The sequence below is a fragment of the Rhincodon typus genome, chromosome 34, assembly GCF_021869965.1.
Source record: "Rhincodon typus isolate 14 chromosome 34, sRhiTyp1.1, whole genome shotgun sequence".
Taxonomy (NCBI): Eukaryota; Metazoa; Chordata; class Chondrichthyes; order Orectolobiformes; family Rhincodontidae; genus Rhincodon; species Rhincodon typus.
In genome coordinates, this window is record NC_063365.1 from 1,520,404 (window position 1) to 1,544,704 (window position 24,301).

A 24,301-nucleotide genomic window follows, 5' to 3' on the forward strand; every position below is an offset into this window, starting at 1 on the left:
AAATTAAAGTTATTCTTTTTGATATAATTAGGAAGACAGCAGGTGATGTATTAGTTATACCACTGGGCTACTATTTCAGAGAGCAAGGCTAAATGCTCCGGGAACGAGTGTTTAAAACACCACCACAGCAGCTCGTGGAATTTAGATACAGTTAATAAAATCTGGAAGGGGAGGCTAGTCTCGTCTCAGTGATGAGGGCACAAAGTTATGTTGTAATAAGCCATTTGGTTCACTAATGTCCTTTAGGGAAAGAAATCTGCCATCCTTACCTGGTCGGGCCTACGTGCGGCTGCAGGTTCACAGCAACATGATTGACTCTCAACTACTCTTGGCTCAAGGACAATTAGATATGGGCAAAAAATGGGGGACTTACTAAAGACACACACACCTCACAAAAGAACAAAACAAAATGCTATGGTATCCTTGATGAAAACCCAGGAGTGAGTAAGAAACAGCGTGAAAACTATCACGCACTAGTAGGGGAAAGCTATCACCTTGGGATGATATGCTGAGGAGAACTCCTCAAGAATGGCTGTGTCTCCTCACTGATAAAAAAAACTTCGATTCAAACAAGCAGTAGCTGGCAATTGATACCCAACTGAATGATTGTGATTGAGTCTGATAAAGCCAAGCTACAGCAGAATAAATTCAATATGTACAGGATACTAAATGCTGGAAGGAAGAATAAGAAAAATGAATTTATCATTTGCCATTGACATAGTTGCAGAGAGGCTGAATGATCTGAGAATGATAGCAGGTGATAATCGATGCTGAGCATCCACTATTAAAGGTAAAGAAACATATCACTTATAATCATAAAAATCAGCAGATAAAATGAAGGCTATCTTGCTAAAACTTTACATTTCTCCAAATAAGTCATGTTGAGTGCTCCATTCAGTTTTAGAAACTGAGTCAACAGTTATAGGGATAACCCTTAATATTAGAGGGCATTACTGAGAGTGAATACAGAGAGCAAAATCTTGATACTTTAGTTTTAAAATTATTTACGAGATACGTAAAATACCAGTGAATAAGCTTAAACCAGTTCAAGACTAAACTCAGTCTAAAGGGCAAGGATGAAGTCTGCATACAACATAATTCAGTACTTGAAGAAATCAAGAGCAGTGGGTGCCGGTCAAATCTACCACAAGGCAGTAAAACTTCGGTGTAGGGAAACAATTTTCTATGGGAGGATAAGTGACTGTATATTTATACCCATTTTTTGAAGACTATCTAACATGCTCACCATTGTTCCAAAAGGAATAGCTCGTGATGCATGATAATACATTGCAATGAAATTTATGAAGAATGCAGTTCCGCACACCATGGCCGGGATCAGGAATGCTCCAATGAACATCTGCTTTATCCACCTTCTGCCTATTTATTTAAAAAAAAAAGCAGAAAGCCAAAATTAAAGCTTGTTTCAAACAACTTCACCTATTCAGAGACAAAGTAAGGATCTGTATTTACACAAATTCTTTCACAGGTCAAGAACAACTCAAACGACTTTCCAGTTAATAAATTATATTCCTCCCAACTTGCTGCAAGCGCTCCATTCTCTCAAGTTCCCCAATCCTGACACTGAAACGTGTTGCTGTTGTTGCATGGCAAATTGACCTCTGCCTGGTCCAGGTAGAACACCGACTCCTGGATATCTCCTCTAACCTCCACCTTGAACATGACCGCCACCACTGAATGTCCAGCCTTTGTTTCAAAGATTGCCACTGGCACAATCTCTTATGGAAATCTTTTGTCCAGCACATCCAAGCACAGTCCCCAAATCCATTGAGGCTATTTCTGCCCTCTTTCCTGGATCCTTAAACAGGACTGCTCCACGAGGTCATTGTTTCAACCTGTTCTGTGTATTATCCTTCATCGCTCACAACTAGTTTTTTTGCATCTTGTCCATTCTCTACTCACCCATGTGTGACTCAATATCATCCGTCATGAAACTGCTCCCTAGCTCCAACTTTCGGCTTTTCACTGGTCAGTTTCTCTACTCATCTATTCTACAGCAGGAAGGCTCCAGGGTTATCGTTTCTCTTTTGACTAGAAACCCATTCACACTTCACCCCATCCTAGTTGAACTGTTCTCACATGGAATGATTTCTCCTTTTTTTCAATGTGCTCAGCCCAATGCAGGATGTTGTCATGGAAACCTGCTTGTGTTTTTTGAGATATGTGGAATATCTCTTGTTTCGGTCATATTGTCTGTGACTATATAAATTTATTCAGGGCTCGAGTTAAATAATAAATTACTTGTATCTCTTTCAGTTTAGTATAGTGTGTTCATTCTGCTATACGTGAAGTGAGGTGAAACCGGGAAACTACAGGCCAGGCAGTGTAACATTGCTAACAGGGATGTTATTAGAATCTGTTGTCATTTAGAAAGGCATGAGTTAATAAAAGAGAGCAGCTGGCATGGGCTTGGGAGAGTTCAGCTGACAGGGGGATGGGACCACATGCAGGGTGACAGAAGTGAGGCAAACAAGGGCAAAAACAAAAGACAGAATGGAAATGAGAAAAGTGATCAGCCAAGGATTCAAGGGCAAGAATCAAATATGACCACAGCACAAAATAAAACAAACGGGACAAAGAATGTTAAAAAGACAAGTCTTAAGGCCAGGTGTCTCAATGCGCACAGCATTCACAATAAAGTGGATGAATTAACAAACAGATAAGTAAATAAACAGAAACACAAATTGGCTTAAAAAAGCAGACCTGATTATTTGAAGCAGTTTAGATTTCGGCAACAGAGGACGAAGGGATTGATTACAACAGGAAAATAGAATACAAGAGTAAGCCTGCGGGGAGCATACAAACTAATTGTGAAAGCTCCTACAGGTATGTGAACAGAAGAAGATTACTGAAGACAAATATAGGTCCTGTACAGTGAGAGGTGGGGCAGGTTATAATGAGAACAAAGAAATAGCAGCCTAATTAAATACATATTTTGGTCTGTCTTCACAATGATATTTCAAACATTGTCCCCAAAAATGTTGGGGAAACACAGGATCTAATGAAAGGGAGGAATAAAGGAAATCATAATGAGGGGAATGGCAGTGGGGAAATTGACGTGATCAAAGGCCCAATAAGTATCAGGGCTCGATAATTTACATCCTAGAGTACTTAAGTAGTTCTGGAAATAGTGGACGCATTTGTGGTCATCTTTCATGATTCTTTGGACTCTAGAACATGTCCTGTGGACTGCAGGACATCTAATGTAACCCCACTATTTTAAAAAGGAGTTAGAGAGAAAACAGGGAATAACAGACCAGTTAGCTACCACCAGTAGCAGGGAAAATATTAGAGTTCATTATAAAAGATTTAATAGTGGAACATTTGGAAAAGATAGATAAAATCAGATATAGTCAGCATGGATTCTGCACAGGAAATCATGCTTTACAAATCTACTGGAATTTTGAGAGGATGTAACTAGTAGAGCTGATAAGGGGGATTGGAATTGGAAAAATTGTTTCTCCTTGTTTCCTGCATGCCAACCAGGTCTCTAGCCAGGCCTATAAACAACCCTATTCCCACTTTAAATGTGCTTTAAATTTAAACACTAATCTCTTATGTGGAACATTATCAAAAGCCTTCTGAAAGTCAAGTAAAACTCTGCACTTGGAGATGCGCGCAGGAAAAATTAGAGAGAACACTGCCAGGGAGTCCAGAGCATGGAATCACAGTCTAAAGATACGGAGTAGGCCACTTAGGACTGAGATGAGGAGAGATTTCTTCACCTAAAGAGTGGTAAGCATGTGGAATTCTCTATTGGAAAAAGCAATTCCAAATAAAATATTTCATGATTTCAAGTATGAATCAGATATAATTCTCAGAGACCAATGGGAAGAAAGCAGGAACAGGGTACTGAGTTGGCTGATCGACCATGATCATATTGAATGCCCCTGCAGGCTTGCAGGGCTGAATGGGTCTACTCCTGCTCATTTTTACTATGGCAAACAGTACTGATCTAACTTTAAAGACTTCTTTGATAGGTTGACAGAAAAGGGCGATCAAGATAATGCAGTAAATGTTGCATCTATGAACTTTCAGAAGGACTACCGAAGTGCCATGAAGGTAGTTTGAGATGGAAGCCCGTTTAATTGAGGGCAATGTGGTAGTTTGGATGCATAATTGATATTCTGACAGGAAACAAAGGGTTGATGTTAGATGGATGTTTTTGACAGTAAGCTGGTTTGTAGTGGTGCTCCCAAAGCATCAGCTTTGGGTCTGTAACTCTTATAGATGATCTAGACTTGGTTGCAGGGAAAAGCATTATATCTGGAGACGGTACGAAGTTTGGGAAAGTGAATCATGATAGTCAAATAGCACCCTGGCAGAATCAGTTCTTGTAGAAAATAATAATGATGGGAGGAGACAGGATATTGAACACAAGGCTCAGTGTTTCATTTCTTTTATTTCTGTGTATGATAGAAAATTGTGGCACTGAATTTTAGGTGGTAGCGTAATTGTAAATAATGAAAGCAGCAAAGGAATAATGGAAGTGACAGGATCATGCAAGCATAAGAAATGCAACAGACCAAATGGGAGACAAGCTAAATCACAGGAACCTCAGACAGTGCTTGGTATTCCAATCATAAAAGTACGCCGGGGTCAGTTATTCCCAGAGGTTACATAAACTCTATTTAAGATAGTGAGAAACAAGTGGTACTGTTTAAACAGCAATAGAGGGGAACCAAAGGGCAGTTTCCATTCCTCAGTCTTCCAGCCATAACAGAAATCTATTATTGGAACAAAGTGAAAATATAGCAAACGTGTGATTCAATTACCTTAAAGATTCACACTGTTGTGTTAACTAACCAGATTGATGTTCATCTCAGCTAAGGCTACAGATGAGATGCAATTTGATTCAACAGTACCAACTACTAAAGAAAAAATGCCAGAAATAATTCATGAAACTGTTAAGTTAGCTAGGGAAATCCCTTGGAAAGTATTGTGAGAATGTTATGCAAAGTCTTCTGCATTTGAATAGCCAGTCATTTTCTGGTCTAGTTTCACACTCAATTATAAACCAAAAACAGAGATTCAAGCTCATGAAGCTCACCTCTTAGCATCCTGAATCTCTAACTGAATCCCAAACTGACATTCTGATCTTGATTAGACTGCCTGGTAAGTCACTGGAAATATTTTCATGGAGTATGGAAGGCACTCTTAAATCTGTTGAATTTACTTCTGTTTATTCTTCACTAATTTTCCTTTATATGTTTGTGGTTTCCCCTGATGCGATACTGCAGTTGCTGCTAGGCATTTATATCCAATCGAAAATATTAACCACTATCACAAAGGAATTAGTATGAAACAGTGACACAATATTTTTATGTTATGGATAAAAAAGACCAAGTTTTAATTGGGAGAGTGTTAATTGCACCATGTAGTGGATGAGTGAGCACTGTTCAAGCTCCATGAAGGTTCTTCAGTCTTTAATATGCTTATCCCAAGTACAGAACGCTAGGTGGATTCAAAAATATGGTAACAGATGTTTTAGTTCTGATTCACAATAGCAATTAGAAAATCAATTTTTTCCAATATTCAGTTCAACTACAAAGTTATGTTTGAGCTTGATACAAACAAAAACAGAAATTGGAGAATCTCAGCAGGTCTGGCAGCATCAGTGGAAAGAAAACAGAGCTAGCATTTAGAGTCCAGGAACCCTTCTTCTAACATTCAAAACGTTACGCATTTTCTCTTCACAGACACTGCCAGACCTGCTGAGTTTCTGCAGCAATTTCCGTTTTGTTTGTTTCAGATTACCAGCATCTGCAATTCTTTGTTTTATTTTAGGGACCTCCCATAAAAGATCAATTAGGGCCATGAGCAGCCATGGAGTTTTGCAGCATCATAATGGTAAAACTTTAATATAAGCTACAGAAAACTACTGGATCAATATTCTTCCAATAAGCTATCTACACAAATTTGACACATGAATGTTAGCTTCAAAACTTTATTATTCTTTCCTCCAGAGAAGGAAAGTCACTTCAGTAGTAATGTTAAAATTCCTTGAAATTTTCAGTGTTCAAGTAACAGCACAAACACCAGTTCAGCTGCTGTATGCAGTAAAATTTAAGCAGGTCCCACACTACCAAAATCCAGCTGTCCACAGATTACCTTACCACAGAGATCATTAGACTTTAATGGAATACCATATGGTGCTAACAAAATTAGCAACAGGAAAAAACCATTTGGCTGAACAGACCCAGCCTTGCTGTTTAGTGAACAAGCTCCCCTTCTCACCATGAATTCTCTCTTTAACCCCTTTATGCTGTCTACTTTGATTCTTTTCTTATGAGATTCAATTCATAGCTCCTCTCTATTCTACAAGAGCATCATAGATTTGGTCCTAGTTCCTTGAGATTTAAACTTACTGTCTTGGATCTGAAACCTTTGCTTTTATAAACTTGCTTCGTTTAATCATGTTAATTCTTTTCAATCTTAAAAATGCCCATTCTGCCATCTCAAATTTTCCTATTTTTAATTGTCTATGGATTAACCTATTCCAAGAATTAATTCTTTATTGAAGGATCCAAGAATGGAGTAGTGTTCATCACCAGCTTCTCTCCACATGCATGCTGCACCAAAACTCAAGAAGAAAAATCAAAGTATCCAAATTGTAAAAATCCGCAAGACAGCAACAGTTAGCTGCAGCCAGACGCCACACAGGGTTGTGCAATCAAAAATCTTTCCAATTCAATGAAAGCATTCAACAGTTTCATAAATGATTCCAGAATTTTTAACGTGAGATCCCTAACAATCCTTCCATTTGTTGATCAGTGTGTGAAGTGCTTTCTGAAATTGTCTTACATTTTATAGGCTTGAACCTGGCACTGATCGACCAGTCAACAAAATCAGTCAAATACATTTCCTCACTGGTATCCAAATGCAAATGTGTCTCAATGGTGTTATTAACCAAAACCGGATATGCTGCTTTAATTCATATACTAATCTTTGCTCAAAATTGTTCAGCTGCGTTTACCTTATCAGTCATGTTCCACAGGGTTCAACATAGAATATTGACTCTATCAAGAATTCCTAATCTCTTAACTTCACTCACGTTTACTTCAACAAGTTATCGAGAATTTATACACCTTAATATTTATTAAGATTCTGTAGCTTTTACACCCAGTTGTTTTATTCAGTCATTGTATAATTAGTAATCTCTCTCCTCAGTATTAACTCTTCCTCCAGGCTCTCTATCACTCAGCAGATTTGAAAAAAAAAAATCGACTTAGCCATTGCAATAGAGTAAAATTTCAAAACACTTCCATGATATCAAAGTTGGAGGTGTGACAAACAATGAGGATGATGCCAACTGAGGAACTGTAAAGCAGGGAAATTCTACTGAACCTTCATAAACCTCTCGTTAGATATCTAAAGAATTATATCCATTTCTGGTTGCCAATTTGAGGAAGGATGTGATGAGGGTTGAAAGGATTCAGAAGACATTTAAACATAGCTAAAAAGTAACACAAAGTTGAAGCTTCTCCTATTGCACTCACGAGGACAGGGACAAGAAACAAAACTTGGAAAGGAAACACTGACTTATACAGCCCGAGAAGATTAGTTTGACTGTAATTGACATTCAGAAGTAATCGGTCAACTGTCACATATTTCTGCTTTACTGTATGTATTATAGATGAATTATTTATTATAGTTAATTCCTTCAGTCTAATATTGGAATGCACAAAACACACAGCCTCTCACAATATTGTGGTTAGCCTGAGTATCCTAAAAGGTACTGAACAGAATGGTTAATCATCTGCTGCTTTCCAATAATCCCTGCCAGGTGATCAATGGTCATATGCCTCTCTTTGCTATATTCCCTTCCCACATATCACATCACCATTCCATGCCATGCCCCAAAGTCAAGGAGCACGGACATTTAGCAGTTAGTTTCACATATCAATACTGCACACTGGTAAAACACTACAAGGTGGCAAATCAGCTGTTATACTGGACCCTACCACTCAGGAAGTGAGGCAAGAAATCATAAGTGCAAAATACATAATGAAATGCATAAAATACCTCCTTGTCGTGCATACAGGCTTCCTCCAAAGTAACCATTCAGAGGAGATGTTGCTGCAAACACAAATATGGCCGTACTTAGCATTGATCCTCTCCTGGAAGGAAAAAGAGGAAAACAGAAAGGACATCATTATTAAAAATTCAACAGCACTTTCACAGGCAGTTCACAGAATCATAGAGACTCAACACAGAAACTATGAATTTCTCTCTTGCTTCAAACCATAATAGTCCAGTCCTACAGAAGCAAGTAGCCTAACTTACGTTAAATATTATATCATAGGAAGTGTCTACAATTACACTAAGTAAATCTGAATTGTCAATGGCAAATTTAGTTTGTGACAAAGCAGGCATCACAAACCACATAAGATGTGAGGTCATGCCTTTAGCAAATATTAAAATGCCATGACTTGCTGTTAAATGCATCATGAATGTTTGTTCAAAGTTCATCTGACTCAAGAAACAAGATCAGTGTGATTGAATCAAGCTAATAGGTCAGAAATATTCTGCATCACTGAAGATGAATTACAGCAGATTAAAAATCACACTTTTCATGCCATAAACCTTCTATTGCATGCTTACGAAATGGAACGAATGATACATCGCCCAAGAAAAACAGGAAGCAAAACAGTTGTTGGCCCCATTTTTGGCCAAGCATTTATCAACCAAAATTATTTTTGCCATTACCAGATGATAAACTACACTGATTCTGTTAAGTGAAGTCTGAATCATTAGCAGCTACTCCTCAATTATTGGGTCATTGTCGTTTACAGACCTTGATGTGTATAATCTCACTGCTTTCTCCCAACATTCAAAAGCTAGCTGTGAATGTGTCAGCATACCAAGAACGTGCAAAATCTGCCTTATAAATAAATATTCTTATTTCTATAACACCCCCATAATCCTCTGCAGGAAACAGAAAGATCAACAATGTTTGATACATTATCCTAGTGGCCAGTCTTCATATCAACCCCAACAGAAAAGTCACGCTATTCAACATGAGAAGCCATCATAGCTAAGCTGAATCCTATTGAGATAAATGCATTTCCAGCTTGGACGATTGGATGGCAACCAGATTGGAAATTGCTGATTTGTCTTCTCACTAACTTGGGCAATATGTAATGCAATAGGACATCGTAAAATATCAGCCGTTTAGTGAAGAGAGGAATATGATCATAGAATAAACAACCGACAAGTTAACTTTGAACAAAAACAAAGTTGCTTGAAAAGCTCAGCAGGTCTAGCAGCATCTGTGGAGGAGAAAACAGTGTTAACATTTCGGGTCCAGTGACCCTTCCTCAGAAGTTAACTTTGAAAGTGGATCTACAGCAAGTTTCAGATCCAAAATGCCAATAGAAATGGCATACAGAACTTTATAACAAGAAAAGCACAACATTTTATAAGCTTTGAATTATAAATGTTAAGCAGGGGACCTTAAGTACGCCCCTTAAAGACAGTCTGAAAACAGTGACTCAGTCACTAAAAATCTTTGACAATTGTTTAAAAAATTATTTTTCTCCACATCTCTCTGATGACGCTGGGAGCACCTCACCCAAGAAAAAAATCTTCACCTGAGAAGGCTTCGAATGAGTGTTGCAGGTTGCCCAGGTACATGTGCTATTACAACCAAGTCTGATCACATTATCACCTAACATCCTTGTGTGAAAGTGGCGACTGTAATCAAGAACAGGAACCCTGGCCAGACAAGTTTGCTCGATGCAACCTGAAGATTCTTCCGAGTACAAAGTTCAATTGTATTCACATGCTAATGTTGCCCTCTGCTGGCAGATACCAGCAGCAACATCTGAGAACAAATTGTTTACTGAGAAACTAAATGCAGCTTGGCACCAGGAAAGTGAAGGTACATCCCACCATCCCTCAAGTCCACAGAAAAGTCAGATGGGAGGCAGAGTGTGAAGTTTCAGGATCCTGGGTTGCACAGGAAAATCAGAGGTAAAAGTGTGAAAGCCTACAGTGCGTAGACAATTCAGCCACTTGAACTTAATACAATCATGACTAATCTCATCTTGGTTTCAATCCCATTTTCTTGCCTGCTCTCCATAACCCTTCAACCCATTACCAATTAAAAAAAAACTATAACCTCTTTAAATCTACTCAAAGTCCCAGCAACCACAGATTCACAACACTTTGAGACCATGGACTTTACTAGTTTCAAAATCTCCCATCCCCAGCCTCATCCCATAACCAACCCTCCCTCTCATCCCTGCCTCCTTGACCTGACACACCTGTCCATCTTCTCTCCCACCTATCCGCTCCTCCTACCTCACTGACCAATCCCCACCACTTCATACCTGCACTCACCTATCACCATCCCACCTACCTTCCCCAGCCCCACCCCTCCTCTCTCCATGTATTTCGGAGTTCATTTCCCCCTCCACATTTCTGGAGAAGGGTCCCGACCAACTTTCCTGCTCCTCTGATGCTGCCTGGCCTGCTGTACTCCTCCAGCTCCACACTGGGTTATCTCTGACTCCAACATCGGCAGTTCTTACTATTTCAGGTTTGTTACTGCTGTGCTGAATCCATTCCTATGTGATCTACATGCATGAATACTTAATATACAGTGTTGAGTGGTGGATGAAATTAAACATAAAATTAAGGAAGTTTTATTTCAGTTACGCAGGACATTGGTGAGTCTACTTCTCAAACACTCTATGGAATTTTGGTTTCCTGAAGAAGATTGTGCATGCAATGTTCAGAGGAGGTTTATGTGTTTGATAGCCCAAATGAGCAGATGTCTTATGAGGAAAGGTCGGACAGAGTCACTTTTTCATTGGAGTTTAGAAGAATAAGGGGAAATTTTCATATTGAAGTATACAAAAATGAATGTCTTGACAAGGTGGTTATGGAAAGAATGTTGTGTCTTGTACCTGAGTCCAGAACTAAGATAATTTAAAAATTTACGTTTGCCCCTTTAGGACAGAGGTAGAGTTTTTTTTCCCTGAGGTTGTAGAACTTTGGAACTCTGTCTCAGAAGACACTGTTGGTGAGATCATTGAGTATTTTTAAGGTACAGCTAGATAGATTCTTGTTAGGCAGGGCAATCAAAAGTTATTGAAAATAGATGGGAATGTGGAATTCACGATAAAGACAGATCTGCCATGATCTTGATGAATGGCGGAGGAGGGTTACAGAGCTGAGTGGGCAACATTTGCTTATAACTTCCTAACATAATGGAACAGTGAGGAACAAAAGCTCATTTCCCTGCACCAACTCAAAGTGGCTCCTAAATCAGTAGATTAAGAGAAGTCCTATATAGCTTATTGGCCTAGACCTGGGTCCTTATCTGTGAGGTCAAGTGTCACACAAGACAATACCACATAATACAATCACCTACTCAGCCAGAAGAAAGCTACAAATCTGTTTAGCATCTTCAACGACTAACTTTTCCCCTCAGTTGGAACTTCCACATTTCTCATATTAAAGAAAACACTGCACATTCTTTTTCTGAAATACTCACTGCACTCATAACTAAAACAAAAAAAAAATACATACTTACTCTGTGTATAGGTCTTCAACCATTGCCACAACAATGACAATGAAGGATACAAAGAATATCTGGCAACCAGATCCTATGAGTGATGAAAATATTAGCGGGTGGCTAGATGGTCTGAATACATCACCATGAACTTGTTTCCAGCCATACTCATCTCCCAGATCTCTGTCCTGTAAAATATAATTTCACAATGGATTAGATCTCTGCATCTCAATAAGCTGGGTAAAAGTGAAAAACTATTGAGAAACATTAAAGATCCAATGTCAATACTGGAGAGGGGTGTGAGCCATTTTCAAGATTACTTTGAAGAGACATCACTCACAGGGTGAATTGTTTTTGTGTCTGTCTCTCCTATAGCGCTATAACTTCAATGGCCTTTTTGCTTGATGTTGATTAAATCCAAATGTTGCAGCAGTAAGTGGGTAGGATTTGACCAGTCACAATAAGAATATTTTGATCTTGAAGATAGTAATAACTCAAATGCAAAACTGGGACAATATAAATGCTGTGATTTTGTAAATGATTAGGACCATTTGAACCTTATACTAATCCAAAATAAAAGCACAGCTGCTTTCCTGAGTGCAATTATCTCCCAGGCACTACATTCTCAGCTAAAGAAAGAAAAGGACAGAATAAAACATACAATAAACTGCAACTAAAATGTAGGATATTCTCATTGACTCCAGAGAAAATGCCAAGAGCAAATTAACCAATCAAAAACAGTTCGAGTTACCATTTTAACACTACATAGACACACTGCTACTTAACCTTCACCAATAGTACAAAACAAATTTACAGATGGATTATAATTATTGCTACATTTGCCCAGATCTTACAACCAGTTTAGAATTTAATATTATGTCAGCATGATGTGCAACTACACAAATGTAGATGGATAACTGTAGCCATGTTTGAGTTGGGAACAGACACTCCATGAAAGAATTCAAACTCTTAGGCAAAGTGTAATATCTGCTGGGCAAGCAGTGCCTGGCGTATACTATGGTTGAAGGCCTCAATTCAATTATCTCACCGACAATGTCTTCTGAGACAGAGTTCCAAAGTTCTACAACCTCAGGAAAAAAATAATCTCTATCTCTGATAGCACAGAGCAAAATCATTCTGAAAGATAAAAATTTGTTCATAGAATGCAGGCATTTATTACCAAGCTCTTTAACAGCTTGAGAAGGTAGTGAACCTCTGCAGTTCATATAGTACACCTAAAATGCTGTTGTAGAGGGAGTTCTAAAAATTTGGCCCAGCAACATTATGAAGCATAGGAATATACTTCCCCATTAAAATTTATGAGAGTTGGGGGGAAACATGGCTGATATTTCCCTGTACCTGCTATGCGTGGCCTTTTAGGCAGTACAGTTTGTCAGGTCAAAGTTTCTTCCACAGCAAATTTTGACAATTTGTCTCATGCATTTTATAGATGGTAATCAGTGCACCAATAGCAGAAGGAATGAGTGTGATAGATGGGATTATATTCAAGTAATCTGCATTGCTCCAGACAGTGTCTGAGTGCTGCTTTTAGAGTAACATGCATCCATCTGAATGGAGAATATTCCACCAGACTCAACGTGTAGCATGTAGACAAGCTGAGAGGTCTGGAGTCATGCACTCAGAGTCAGAGTCAGAGTCATACAGCACGGAAACAGACTCTTCGGTCCAACCAACCCTTGCTAAACATAATCCCAAACTAAATTAGTCCCACCTGCCAGCTCCTGGCCCACATCCCTCCAAACATTTCCTATTCATGTACTTCTCCAAATGCCTTTTAAACATTTTAATTGTACCCACATCCACTACTTCCGCAGGAAGGTTATTCCACATGCAGTCCACCCTTTGCGTAAAAGATGCGCCTCTTGTCTTTTTAAAATCTTTCTTCTCTCATTTAAAGATATGCCTGTACTCTTGAAACCCCTCTCCACCCTATGGAAAAGACAACTACTATTAACTTTGTCTATACGCCTCATTATTTAATAAACTTCTATAGGTTACCTCTCAACCTACTACACTCCAGTGAAAAAAGTTCCGGCCTATCCAGCCTTTCTTTAAAACTCAAACTTTCTATACCCGGCAACATCCTGGTAAATCTCTTCTGAACCCTGTCTAGCTTAATAATATCCTTCCTATAACTGGGCGACCAGAACTGGGCACAGTATTCCAGAAGAGGCCGTACCAATGCTCTGTACAACCTCAACATGGCTTCCCAACTCCTATACTCAAAGGCAAGTGTGCCAAACACCTTTTTAAACACCCTGTCTATATGCAATGCAAACTTCAAAGAATTATGTACCTGTACCCATAGGTCCCACTGTTTCACAACACTACCCAACGCTGTACCTTTAACTGTATAATCCCTACCCTTGTTTGTTGTACCAATATGCAATACTTCGCATTTATCCAGATTGTACTCCATCTGCCATTTTTCAGCCCATTCGTCCATTTCAACAAGATCCTTTTCCTAGAAGCTGAGCATCAGATTTTGGGACATTGACTGGTTTGGATTTACCTCTAATTTTGTTCAGAGGATGTAGCTCAGCAGTTTTCCGCAGATGATACAACATCTTTGCAACTACTGTTCAGTGATCACACTCACCAGTACTGTGATAGACAAGATGCATCTATGATAGGTAAACTGGTAAGGACAAAACCAAGTGGGTTTTCCCCTCATGTCAGTTCTCTCACCGACGTGTGACAGGCTTAGTTTGGTAGATATGCCATTCAGGACGTGGTCAGCCTGGTCAGAAGGTGCTACTAAACTACCCTTGATCATCTGCATTGAAGCATCCAAACATTCTCTGCCCTTGCTACACTCAGTGCTACTTCTAGCCAGCATTCACATGGAAGAGTGCTCATTTATTATGGAAGAGGTAGGTGGCAAGGAGATTTCCTTGCTAACGCTAGATATGGTATATGTGATCTGATGTCTATGTGACCTGCAATCAACGTTGGGAACACCTCAGAACATTGTCTCTCTGGCAGGCTGTTTAGGAGTGCGTTAAGTCGGGCAGTAGTGCGGGGTAGGTGCAGTGAAGTAGAAAGTTATCCAAATTAACCCAGAGAAGGAAAGTATGCAATTCTGGTCTCCCTGCTGTAGGAAAAATGAGGACAGCATAGTGGCACAGTGGTTAGCACTGCTGCCTCAGAGTGGAAAGGATCCAGGTTCGATTCTACCCTTGGGCAACTGTCTGTGTGGAGTTTGCATATTCTCCCTGCGTCTGTGTGGGTTTCCTCCAGGTGCTCCAGTTTCTTCCTAGAGTCCAAAGATATGCAGGTTAGGTGGATTGGCCATGTTAAATTGCCCAAGTATTCAGGGATGGGTGGGTTAGCCATGAGAAATGCAGGTTTATGGGGACTGGGTAGGATGGTGCGCCTGGATGGGATGCTCTTTGGAGGGACGGTGTAACTCAATGGGCCAAGTGGCCTGCTTCCACACTGTAGGGATTCTATGATTCCTCTGAAACTTGAAAGGATTCCGAAAAGCTTTACAAGGATGTTGCTAGGATTGGAGGGTTTGAGCTATAGAGAAAGGTTGAATAGACTGGGACATTTTTCTTTGGAGTGTTGGAAAATGAGAGGTGAACTTAGAGGTTTCTGAAATCATGAGGGGCATTGATAGGGTGGATAGCCAAGATCTTTTATCCGGGATATGAGAATCCAAAACTAGAGAGCACAGGTTTATGATGAGAGGGGAAAGCTTTAAAAGGGCTCTAAGGGGAAACTTTTTCATGCAGCAAATGGTGCATGTATGGAGCAAGCTGCCAGAGGAGATGGTGAAGGCTGGTATAATTACAACATATAAAAGGCACCTAGATGAGTACATGAATAGGAAGGGTTTAGAAGGATATCAGCCAAATGCTGGCAAGTGGGACTGGATCTAGGTGATCTGGTCGCCGCAGACAAGTTGGACCGAAGAATCTGTTTTTATGCTGTATAACTTTAAGACTTTATTTGCTCCTGACTACATCGTTGCACTGTCAGCTCTCATGCTTCAGTTTCCAATGAACACAACATGGTGAATGGAAGAGTCTGGGGCACTGGCAGGAAAGGTACAATTTTGAGACCACCACAATATCAGATTGCTCTTCAACTAGCCTCTTGTACAACAAGTCTACAGACTTTAATGAGGGGAATTACGCACAGCTGGCTGGGCTGGGCGTATCGGGGTCAATACAGGATGGTCATTACAGTTTTATTCATATCAGAATTTTTCATAGTTCTTTGACATAACTGGAAGGCTTATTAGGTTACTTCAGAGGATAATTAAAAGTCAAGCGCATTGCTATGTGCCTGTATTTGCAGACAGATCACACCAGGTAAGAATGCAAATTCGCTAACCTAAGGCACATTAGTGAACCAGGTAGGTTATACGACAATGTGGAAATTTCACAGCCACCCTTACGTACCAGCTTTTTAATTCCAGAATTTTGAATAGAGGAAATGTGACCAGGTGATAATCTCACTGTTTGAGAATTTTAGAACCATATGCAAACATTTGGGTTGAAGCAAAGATGTTCAGGTTAGGTGGGGGTTGGCCATGCTAAATTCTCCATAGTGTCCAGGGATGTCCAGGCTAGGTGGGTTAGCCATGGGAAATACAGGGTTACAGGGATAGGGTGGGGAGTGGGGAGTGTCTGGATGGTATGCTCTTCAGAGGGTTGGTGTGGACTCAACGGGCCAAATGGCCTGCTTCCAAACTGTAGGGATTCTATAATTCTATGAACTGGTAAAGAATTAACTTAAATTTCTAAAAAAAAAACAACTGCAGGTGGAAACCACATTCAGTAATAGTGCCCATAGAACCAGTACTGATTGCCATAGAGACCCATATGGTTCACCAATATACTTTAGTGAAGGAAATCTGTCATCCTAACCCAGGCTTTTAGACCCACAGCAATGTGAAATACTCTTAAATGCCCTCTGATATGGTAGAGTTAACCACTCAGCTCAAAGGCAATTAGGGATGGACAATAAATACTTGTCTTGCCAGCAATACCTATACCCATGAAAGAACAAAAGTAGGAACTGAATTTAAATTCATTAGCTATCATGTTAACATTTAACTAACTCTTCTAATTATTAATCAAGACCCCTGGATTCCTAGTGAAAGTACAAGTCCACTATACCAATGTACACACCTAATTGAGGCTGAAATTCTTTTGACATAATCTGCTTTAGCTTTAGTTTGGTCTTTTCTTTATTCTTTGCTATTGGTTTATGGGCTGCTCTAGGTGATCATGTCTTTGAAAGGCTTTTAATTAACCTTACTATCTGAGCAACATAGTCAGTACCACACGAAGCCTACAGAAGCCTTAGTCAAATCTGTACCTCCTATACCATCTCTCCAGTTATTACAACATCACAACCAAACTTTTGAAGTAGTGATTTTTTTTAAAGCAATGAACAAGTGCTTTGGCAAAACAAAACATGCACTATTTTCTAAGTACGAAAATAAAAGTTCACTTGAAAAGTTGCTAAATCCACGACAAAGTCAGAAGTCACATGACAACAGGTTATAGTCCAACAGGTTTATTTGAAATCACAAGCTTTTGGAAGATAGACCCTTCACCTGACAAAGGGGCTACACTCCAAAAGCTTGTGATTTCAAAAAGATCTGTTGGATTATAACCTGGCATTGTGTGACTTCTGACTTTGTCTACCCTAGCCCAAGACCAGCATTTTCACATCATGAATCCATGACACGAGAAATTATATCTTGGAAAATCAAGTAGAGATAACACAGTGTGGAGCTGGAGGAAAACAGCAGGCCAGGCAGCATCAGAGCAGCAGGAAAGTTGACGTTGTGTGTCGGGACCCTTTATCAGAAATGGCGGGGGGTGGGGGGGGGGGGGCGGGGAGGGAGCTCTGAAATAGAGAGGAGGGGTGGGGCTGGGGAGGGGAGGGGGGGTGGGGATAGGGGAGTGCAGGTAGGCAGTGGTGGGGATTGGTCAGTGAGATGGGAGGAACGGATAGGTGGGAGAGAAGATGGACAGGTTGCGTCAGGTTAAGGAGGCAGGGTTGGTCATGAGATGAGGCCGGGGTTAGGGAGATTTTGAAACTGGTAAAATCCATATTTAGGCCATTGGGCTGTAGGCCCCTGAGGTGGAATATCAGGTGCTGCTCCTGGCATTGTGACACTGGGGGAAGCCTAGGATGAACATGTCACCCAGGGAATGGGAGGGGGAGTTAAAATGGTTCAAGACTGGAAGGTGTTGTCATTTGTCATGAACGGAGCATGGACGCTCCACAACACAGTCTCCGAGCCTTTGCTTGAGGTGCGAGGGGAGTGGTGGGGTTAGTGGGGAGTGTGGAGCGGTCGAGGGAGTTGTCAGATAGGGCAGAGTAAAAGTGTTGATTGAGGTTGTGGATCCTGTGCAGAATGAAAAACAGAAGAACTCCTTTGCAGGTCTGGGAGAGGGAGTCTCTAAGTTGGGGTAGGGTTGATTGTAGTGGTTGTCACGGTCAGGGCCAAATTAGGATGGCCTGAACATACATTGGAGTCCATTGGGGATGATCCAGTTCTGTAGGCAGGTACTCAGAAAGGCAGTGTGGCTGTAGTACCTGGTTTGCTTCAGTATGTGGTCGAGCAGTTTCAGGGCCAAAGAGATTACCAGAGGGTTGCAGTGGGATAGAGACCCACTGAGGTCTTTCCGGAGGGAGGAGGACAACTTCTTCGAGCTGGGCATCCTTGGAAGAGGCTTCGCAGTGGGAGTTAGAACTCACTCAGAGATAATAAGAACTGCAGATTCTGAAGTCAGAGATAACCATGTGGAGCTGGAGAAATACAGCAGGCCAGGCAGCATCAGGGGGAGCAGGAAGGTTGAAGTTTCGGGTTGGGACCTGTAGATTGGAGTCCACTGGGGAAGATCCGGTTCTGTGCAACCTCTACATACACAACATCCAGACACTCCAAAAACGGTTTTCTCTACAGATCCTCAAGCACACACTCTCAGCAATGCACCAAGCATCTTCTGGCACTGCAATCAACCCTACCCCAGCTCAGAGCCTCCCAGACCTGCAAAGGACCTCTTATGTTTTTCATTCTGTGCGGGATCCCCAACTTCAACCAACGCTTTTTACTCTGCCCTATCTGACAGCTCCCCCATCTGCTCCACACTCCACACTAATGCCACCACCACCCCCGGCACCCTTCCCTGCAACCGCACAAAGTGCTACATCTGCCCCTACGTCTCTCCACCCCCCTCTCCCCACAACCCACCACCTCCATTCAAGGCACAAAACAAACCTTTCACATTAGACAGGGGCTCACCTGCACATCTGTCAACTTGGTCTACTGCATCCGCTACTCCCGATGTGGCCTCCTCTACATCGGAGAGACCAAGTGGAGGCTTGGAGACCATTTTGTAGAGACCCTGCGCTCTGTTCGCGACAAACGACAATATCTTCTAGTCGCAAACCATTTTAACCCCCACCCCACACAGACTCCCTAAGTGACATGTCCATCCTGGGCCTCCTCCAGACACCAGCCACAAACTGGTGGAGCAGTATCTCATATTCCGCCTCGGGAGCCTACAGCCCAATGGCCTAAATGTGGATTTTACCAGTTTCAAAATCTCCCCACCCCTGGTCTCTATCCCATGATCAACCTTCCCTCTCCTTGACCTGACACAACCAGTCCATTTCTCTCCCACCTCACTGACCAATCCCCACCACTCCCTACCTGCACTCACCTACCTTCTCCAGCCCCACCCCTCCCTACCTGCACTCACCTACCTTCCCCAGCCCCACACCTCCTCTCTATTTATTTTGGAGCTCCCTTCCCCTTCCCCATTTCTGAAGGGTCCCGACCTGAAACGTCAACTTTCCTGTTCCTCTGATGCTGCCTGGCCCGCTGTGCTCCTCCAGCTCCACACTGTGTTACCTCTGACTCCAGCATCTGCAGTTCTTACTATCTCTTGGAAAATCAAGTGTTAAGGTTCCCAGTTATCAGCAAGGTACAGATCACTCATGAGGACAAACCTCATAGCATGAAACCACACAGGCAGAAGCTGTGCAGTTTTTTTTTTAAAAACGTGTTTACTAGGTGCTGTCTAAAGGAACTGTTACCAGAACAAAGCAAGACAGAAGAATGGCTTCATGGTTCTCACAAGTATCAAGCTATTCCCATATCCTAAGAGATCAAAGCGATCATTAGTATGAAAGGTAATTGCCAAAATGACCACCATTGAAGGTCCTTACCATGTCATCCATTTCTTCTTCCTTACTATACCGAGCATAATCCTTTCTTAAAGTGCGCATTAAAATCATGGAGACCAATCCAACCAGGAAAATAACCATCATGAAAGAGTTGAAGATAGAAAACCAGTGAATCTGTTAGCACAAAAGAAGTGACATATTAAGAAATTGCAATGATAATTTCACTTTACAAAATTGACAGAATCTAAATATCTGTTCAGTGATTCAACGTCCTCTTCAAATAACTGAGAGAAACTCCATAGAAGAGCTAATGTTGCAAAGCTGAATTTCACTACTCAAAACACTATTCAATAAGATTACCATCTAGTTTTTACAGAACGACCTGTCGCAGTGGCTTGGAGCTGCCAGGCCAAGCAATTGACCAGAGGTCCTAAATTAAATTTTTAGCCTGTGTGAAGTTCAGTTCAGCAAAGTACAATTGTCTGTGGCACCTCTGTGTTTGGGAGAGGCAGGAAAAGAAATTCCAAAGGCTTCTACTGGAAAACGTGTTCCTGGACAACAGGCAAGTTTGGGGCAGGCTCAGCAGTGACAATCATCATGATTAAAAACCATGCCAATACCCAAAAACTGGACACAGAAGAGATGAGGACAACCAACCTTCAGAGTCAATCTGGCTGGAAGTCAACAGCTTCACGAGAAGGAAAGTGGAAACATTAACGAAAAAACATTAGATGACTAACAAAACAGTTACGCAGCATTTTGCCAATTTACAATTAACACTAGAAATTTATGCACTAACCTAACTATTGAATAATTTTACTTAATGTGAACCATTTTACATTAATGTGAATCACGACGTGATTCACGGTGAACTGTGGCTACTGGACAAATTTTTACCAAGTATCACAGGAAATAAAAGACAATTGAATATGTAATAAGAACATTTATTGTCCAGCATGAACTTTAATTAACTGAGAACTAATGCATCAATTTTATTTTGCATTACACAATTTTTCAGTCTAGCTCTGTTATAACAAGAAAAAAAAAAGGAGACCCACAATATGCTTATAATGCTTCTAATGTATGATGTCAACACTTCAAATATAATTTATTATTCAACGAAAAAGTATCGGTTTAGTGATTTAAGCTTTTGCTGCCAGATATAATATCTCTTCAACTAACCGTGAGAAACTCCACAGAAGAGCTAATGTTCAAAGCTGTGAATAGCATTACAATATGCCTACATTACAATGCTCCAGCAGAATGAATTCTGCCAACCAAACTATTATCCACTGAATCCCACATTGCACAACTGTGTCAGCTGTGGTTCAGTTGGTAGCACTCTCATCTCAAAGAGTTGTGACTTCAAGTCTTATGCCCGAGATTTGTGCAAAAACATTGAAACTGACACTCCACTGCATCGTTCGAGATCCTGTCTCTAAAGTGAGATGCTAAGACAAGGCACTGTCTGCTTCCTCAGATGAACATAAAAAATCCCATGGCATAACTTTGTAGAAGGGTAGATGAGTTCTCTACCGTGTCCTGCCAATTTTTATCCCACGTCCTGAATTGGCAATTGTTGACTTTTACATCATTGTTTGTGGAAGCTTGCTATATAAAAATTAGCTGCTGTATTTCCAACACTTCAAAAGAAAAATTCACTGTCTGTAAAGTATTTTGGGATGCTCTGAGGATGTGAAGAGTGCTATGCAAATATAAGTCTTTCAAACAGTAAATTACCTTCAGCCATAGCCTCTGGCTCATTACAAACAATGCTGTGATAGATGGACTATTATTAAAACTTATATGAACTCAGGCCATGTGCAGAAAATCAACAACTCTTAACAATCTAGTCATTCTATTAGTTAAAAAACATGATACAACATGACATTGCCTATACAGATCATCAGATTCAAATTCTAATCCACAGCGAGTTACAATATAGTTACTTTAAAAATGCAACATACTCTGTGCTGGAAGAAGGATGGGTCAAGGTACTTATCAAATCGATCCTCAAACTTCACATCAGATTTCTTCCATTTCATCTAAGAGGCAGCAAAGACAAATTTAAGCAAAACAAAATAGAGCAATTTAGTTTCAGACAACACACTGTGGAACACAAAGTTCAATTGGCAGAAATATTATCAACTTTGTTTCAGCATGACTGTATAATTTGATTTATCTGGTCATGAGGATTTACAATGTGGATTAACTGAAATTGTATGTACATATAAATCTTAAATGGAATAGATTTTTTTTAACATTTGAAATGTTGCTACATTGTCAGAAAGTCATATCATTTAACTTCATGACATTTTGTTCCCCTGGAGTGACATGCTTGCTTGGTTAATTGGCAGAATTGGACTGAATGTGGTTGGGACTTTTGGCCAAAAAAAAACGATTAGAACAGTAAGAGTAATTTGGGGCAAAATATGCACCTTCTTAATCTTTACAGCTATCCAATCTTTCAAAATATCAGAGTAACATAACCATCTAGCAATGGGTAAATCAGCGATGTGAGATTGCGGGGAGTTTCAGTGAGCAACACATCACTGTCACCACCAAACACAGACTGACTGCTTCATTGCCCTGCCACTTAACTGTACTTACTTCAAGATGGGACTTGTTTCAAAATTTCAAAATGGCAGGACACTAAGGTGCTCAGAGGAACAAAGGGATCTTGGGGTGCTTGTCCACAGATCTCTGAAGGTAGCAGATAGGGTAATTAAAGCAGCAAACAGACACATGCCTGCATCTATTGAGATACAGATCATATGTTGGAGCTAAACAGGTCTTTGGTTAGGCCACATTTGGAGCAATGCGTGCAGTTCTGATTACCACATGATAGGAACAATCTGATTGCACTGGAATGGGTACACAGGAGAATCAGCAGGACATTGCCTAGGACAAGGCATCTTAGTTATGAAGAGAGAATGGATAAGCTTGGGTTGTTTTCTTTGGCGCAAAGTAGATTGAGGGGGGACGTGATAGAGGTATTTAAGATTATGAGTGGCATGGACAGGGTGGATAGAAAGCAATTGTTCCACTTAGTGGATGGGTCAATAAAAAGGGGACATACTTTCAAAGTGAAAGGCAGGAGGTTTAAAGGACACTGGAGGAAACTTTTTCTCCACCCACAAATGGAGGTGGTTTGGAATGCTCTGCCTGGGAAGGTAATCGAGACAGGTAACCTCATAACCTTTAAAAAGCACTTGAACTGTCATAACATTCAATATGGACCCCGTGCTGGAAAGTGGGACAAATGTAGATTTAGCATACTTTTGGTGGTATAGACTGGATGAGATGAAAGACCTTTTCTGTACAGTATGATTCTGAGATTCTAAATTGGAGTCCTCTTGTGTGAAGTCAATTCATTCAGGGGCCAAATATATTGATTGTTAAGTCTATGAATGGTGATTCACATAAATTGTTGCCACTGAAGTCATCAAGCTTTCAGTGGCTTCACAATAAAATGTCAGCTAATGGAAATGCACAAGGAAATCATTGTGAAGTTCTTGTAATAGTTTGCTTCATTACACACACTCTAGTTCCACTTCGCATCAAAAAAGGTAAGAAATTAACTACTTCCTGTCCCGCCAGTAGGACAAACCAAGCAGAGATGGTGGCAGGGTGGCATACAAATCAGGAGGGAGTTGCTCTACGGGTCCTCAACATTGACTCCAGACCTCATCAATTCTCATGGCATCAGGTCAAACATCGGCAAGGAAATATCTGATTATCATTTTTCCACCCATCCTCTCAGCTGATGAATGATTAGAACGACGAGTGAAGAATGCATTAGCAGGGAGAACTAGTGCACAAATGCACTCTGGATGGTGCATTTCAATGTCTATCACCAATAGTGCTCACAGCAGCACTACTGATCGAGCTGTTCTAGCACTAAAGGATATAGCTGCTCGACTGGGTTTACAGTAGGTGATGAGAGAAAAATATACTTGACCTCATTCTCAACAATTCGCCTTCCCCAGTCGCATATGTTCATATAGTATCAGTAAATATGACCACCACACAGACGTTGTGGAGACAAAGTGTCATCTTCACATTGAGGATACCCTCCGTCATGTTTTATGGCACTATCACTATGACTTCAAACAGTTCTAGCAACTCAAGACTGGGCATCCATGAGGCAGAGTGGGCCATCAGTAGCAGTATTGTAGTCCAAAACAATTTTGATCCTCATGGCACAGCATAACACTCACAATAACATTACCATCACCATCAAGTCACAGGATCAACCTGCTTCAATGAAGAGTACAGCAGCAGCAACCTGCATACTGGGCATTAGTTTGGTGAAGCTACAGAACAAGATCACTTGCGTGCAATTCCTAAACCATCGATCAGATCAGAGTTTTGCTGCCCTGCCACATGCACAACAGACAATTAAACAACTCACTGGAGAAGGTAGTTCCACAAATGATGGGGGGAGCCCATCACATCAGGGCAAAAGAGAAGGCTGAAGCATTTACAACAATCTCCTGCCAGAAGTGCTGAGCAGATGTTCCATCTTGGTCCAATTTGGTGGTCTCTGACATCACGGTCTTCAGCCAATTCCAAATACTA

The 24,301-nt window shown here is 40.7% G+C and overlaps 1 protein-coding gene across 1 annotated transcript in view; it reads right to left on the bottom strand.

Annotated features, from left to right (window-relative positions):
- tm9sf3 (transmembrane 9 superfamily member 3) overlaps positions 1 to 24,301 on the bottom strand; it is a 118,403-nt gene that overhangs the window by 44,777 nt on the left and 49,325 nt on the right. Inside the window, exons 5-9 of the mRNA XM_048616261.1 lie at positions 21,688 to 21,765; positions 19,763 to 19,894; positions 11,561 to 11,727; positions 8,044 to 8,138; positions 1,247 to 1,377 (exon numbers count right to left, since the gene is read on the bottom strand). Coding sequence (XP_048472218.1) covers positions 1,247 to 1,377; positions 8,044 to 8,138; positions 11,561 to 11,727; positions 19,763 to 19,894; positions 21,688 to 21,765 — 603 coding nt within the window. The remainder of the gene's footprint in view (positions 1 to 1,246; positions 1,378 to 8,043; positions 8,139 to 11,560; positions 11,728 to 19,762; positions 19,895 to 21,687; positions 21,766 to 24,301) is intronic.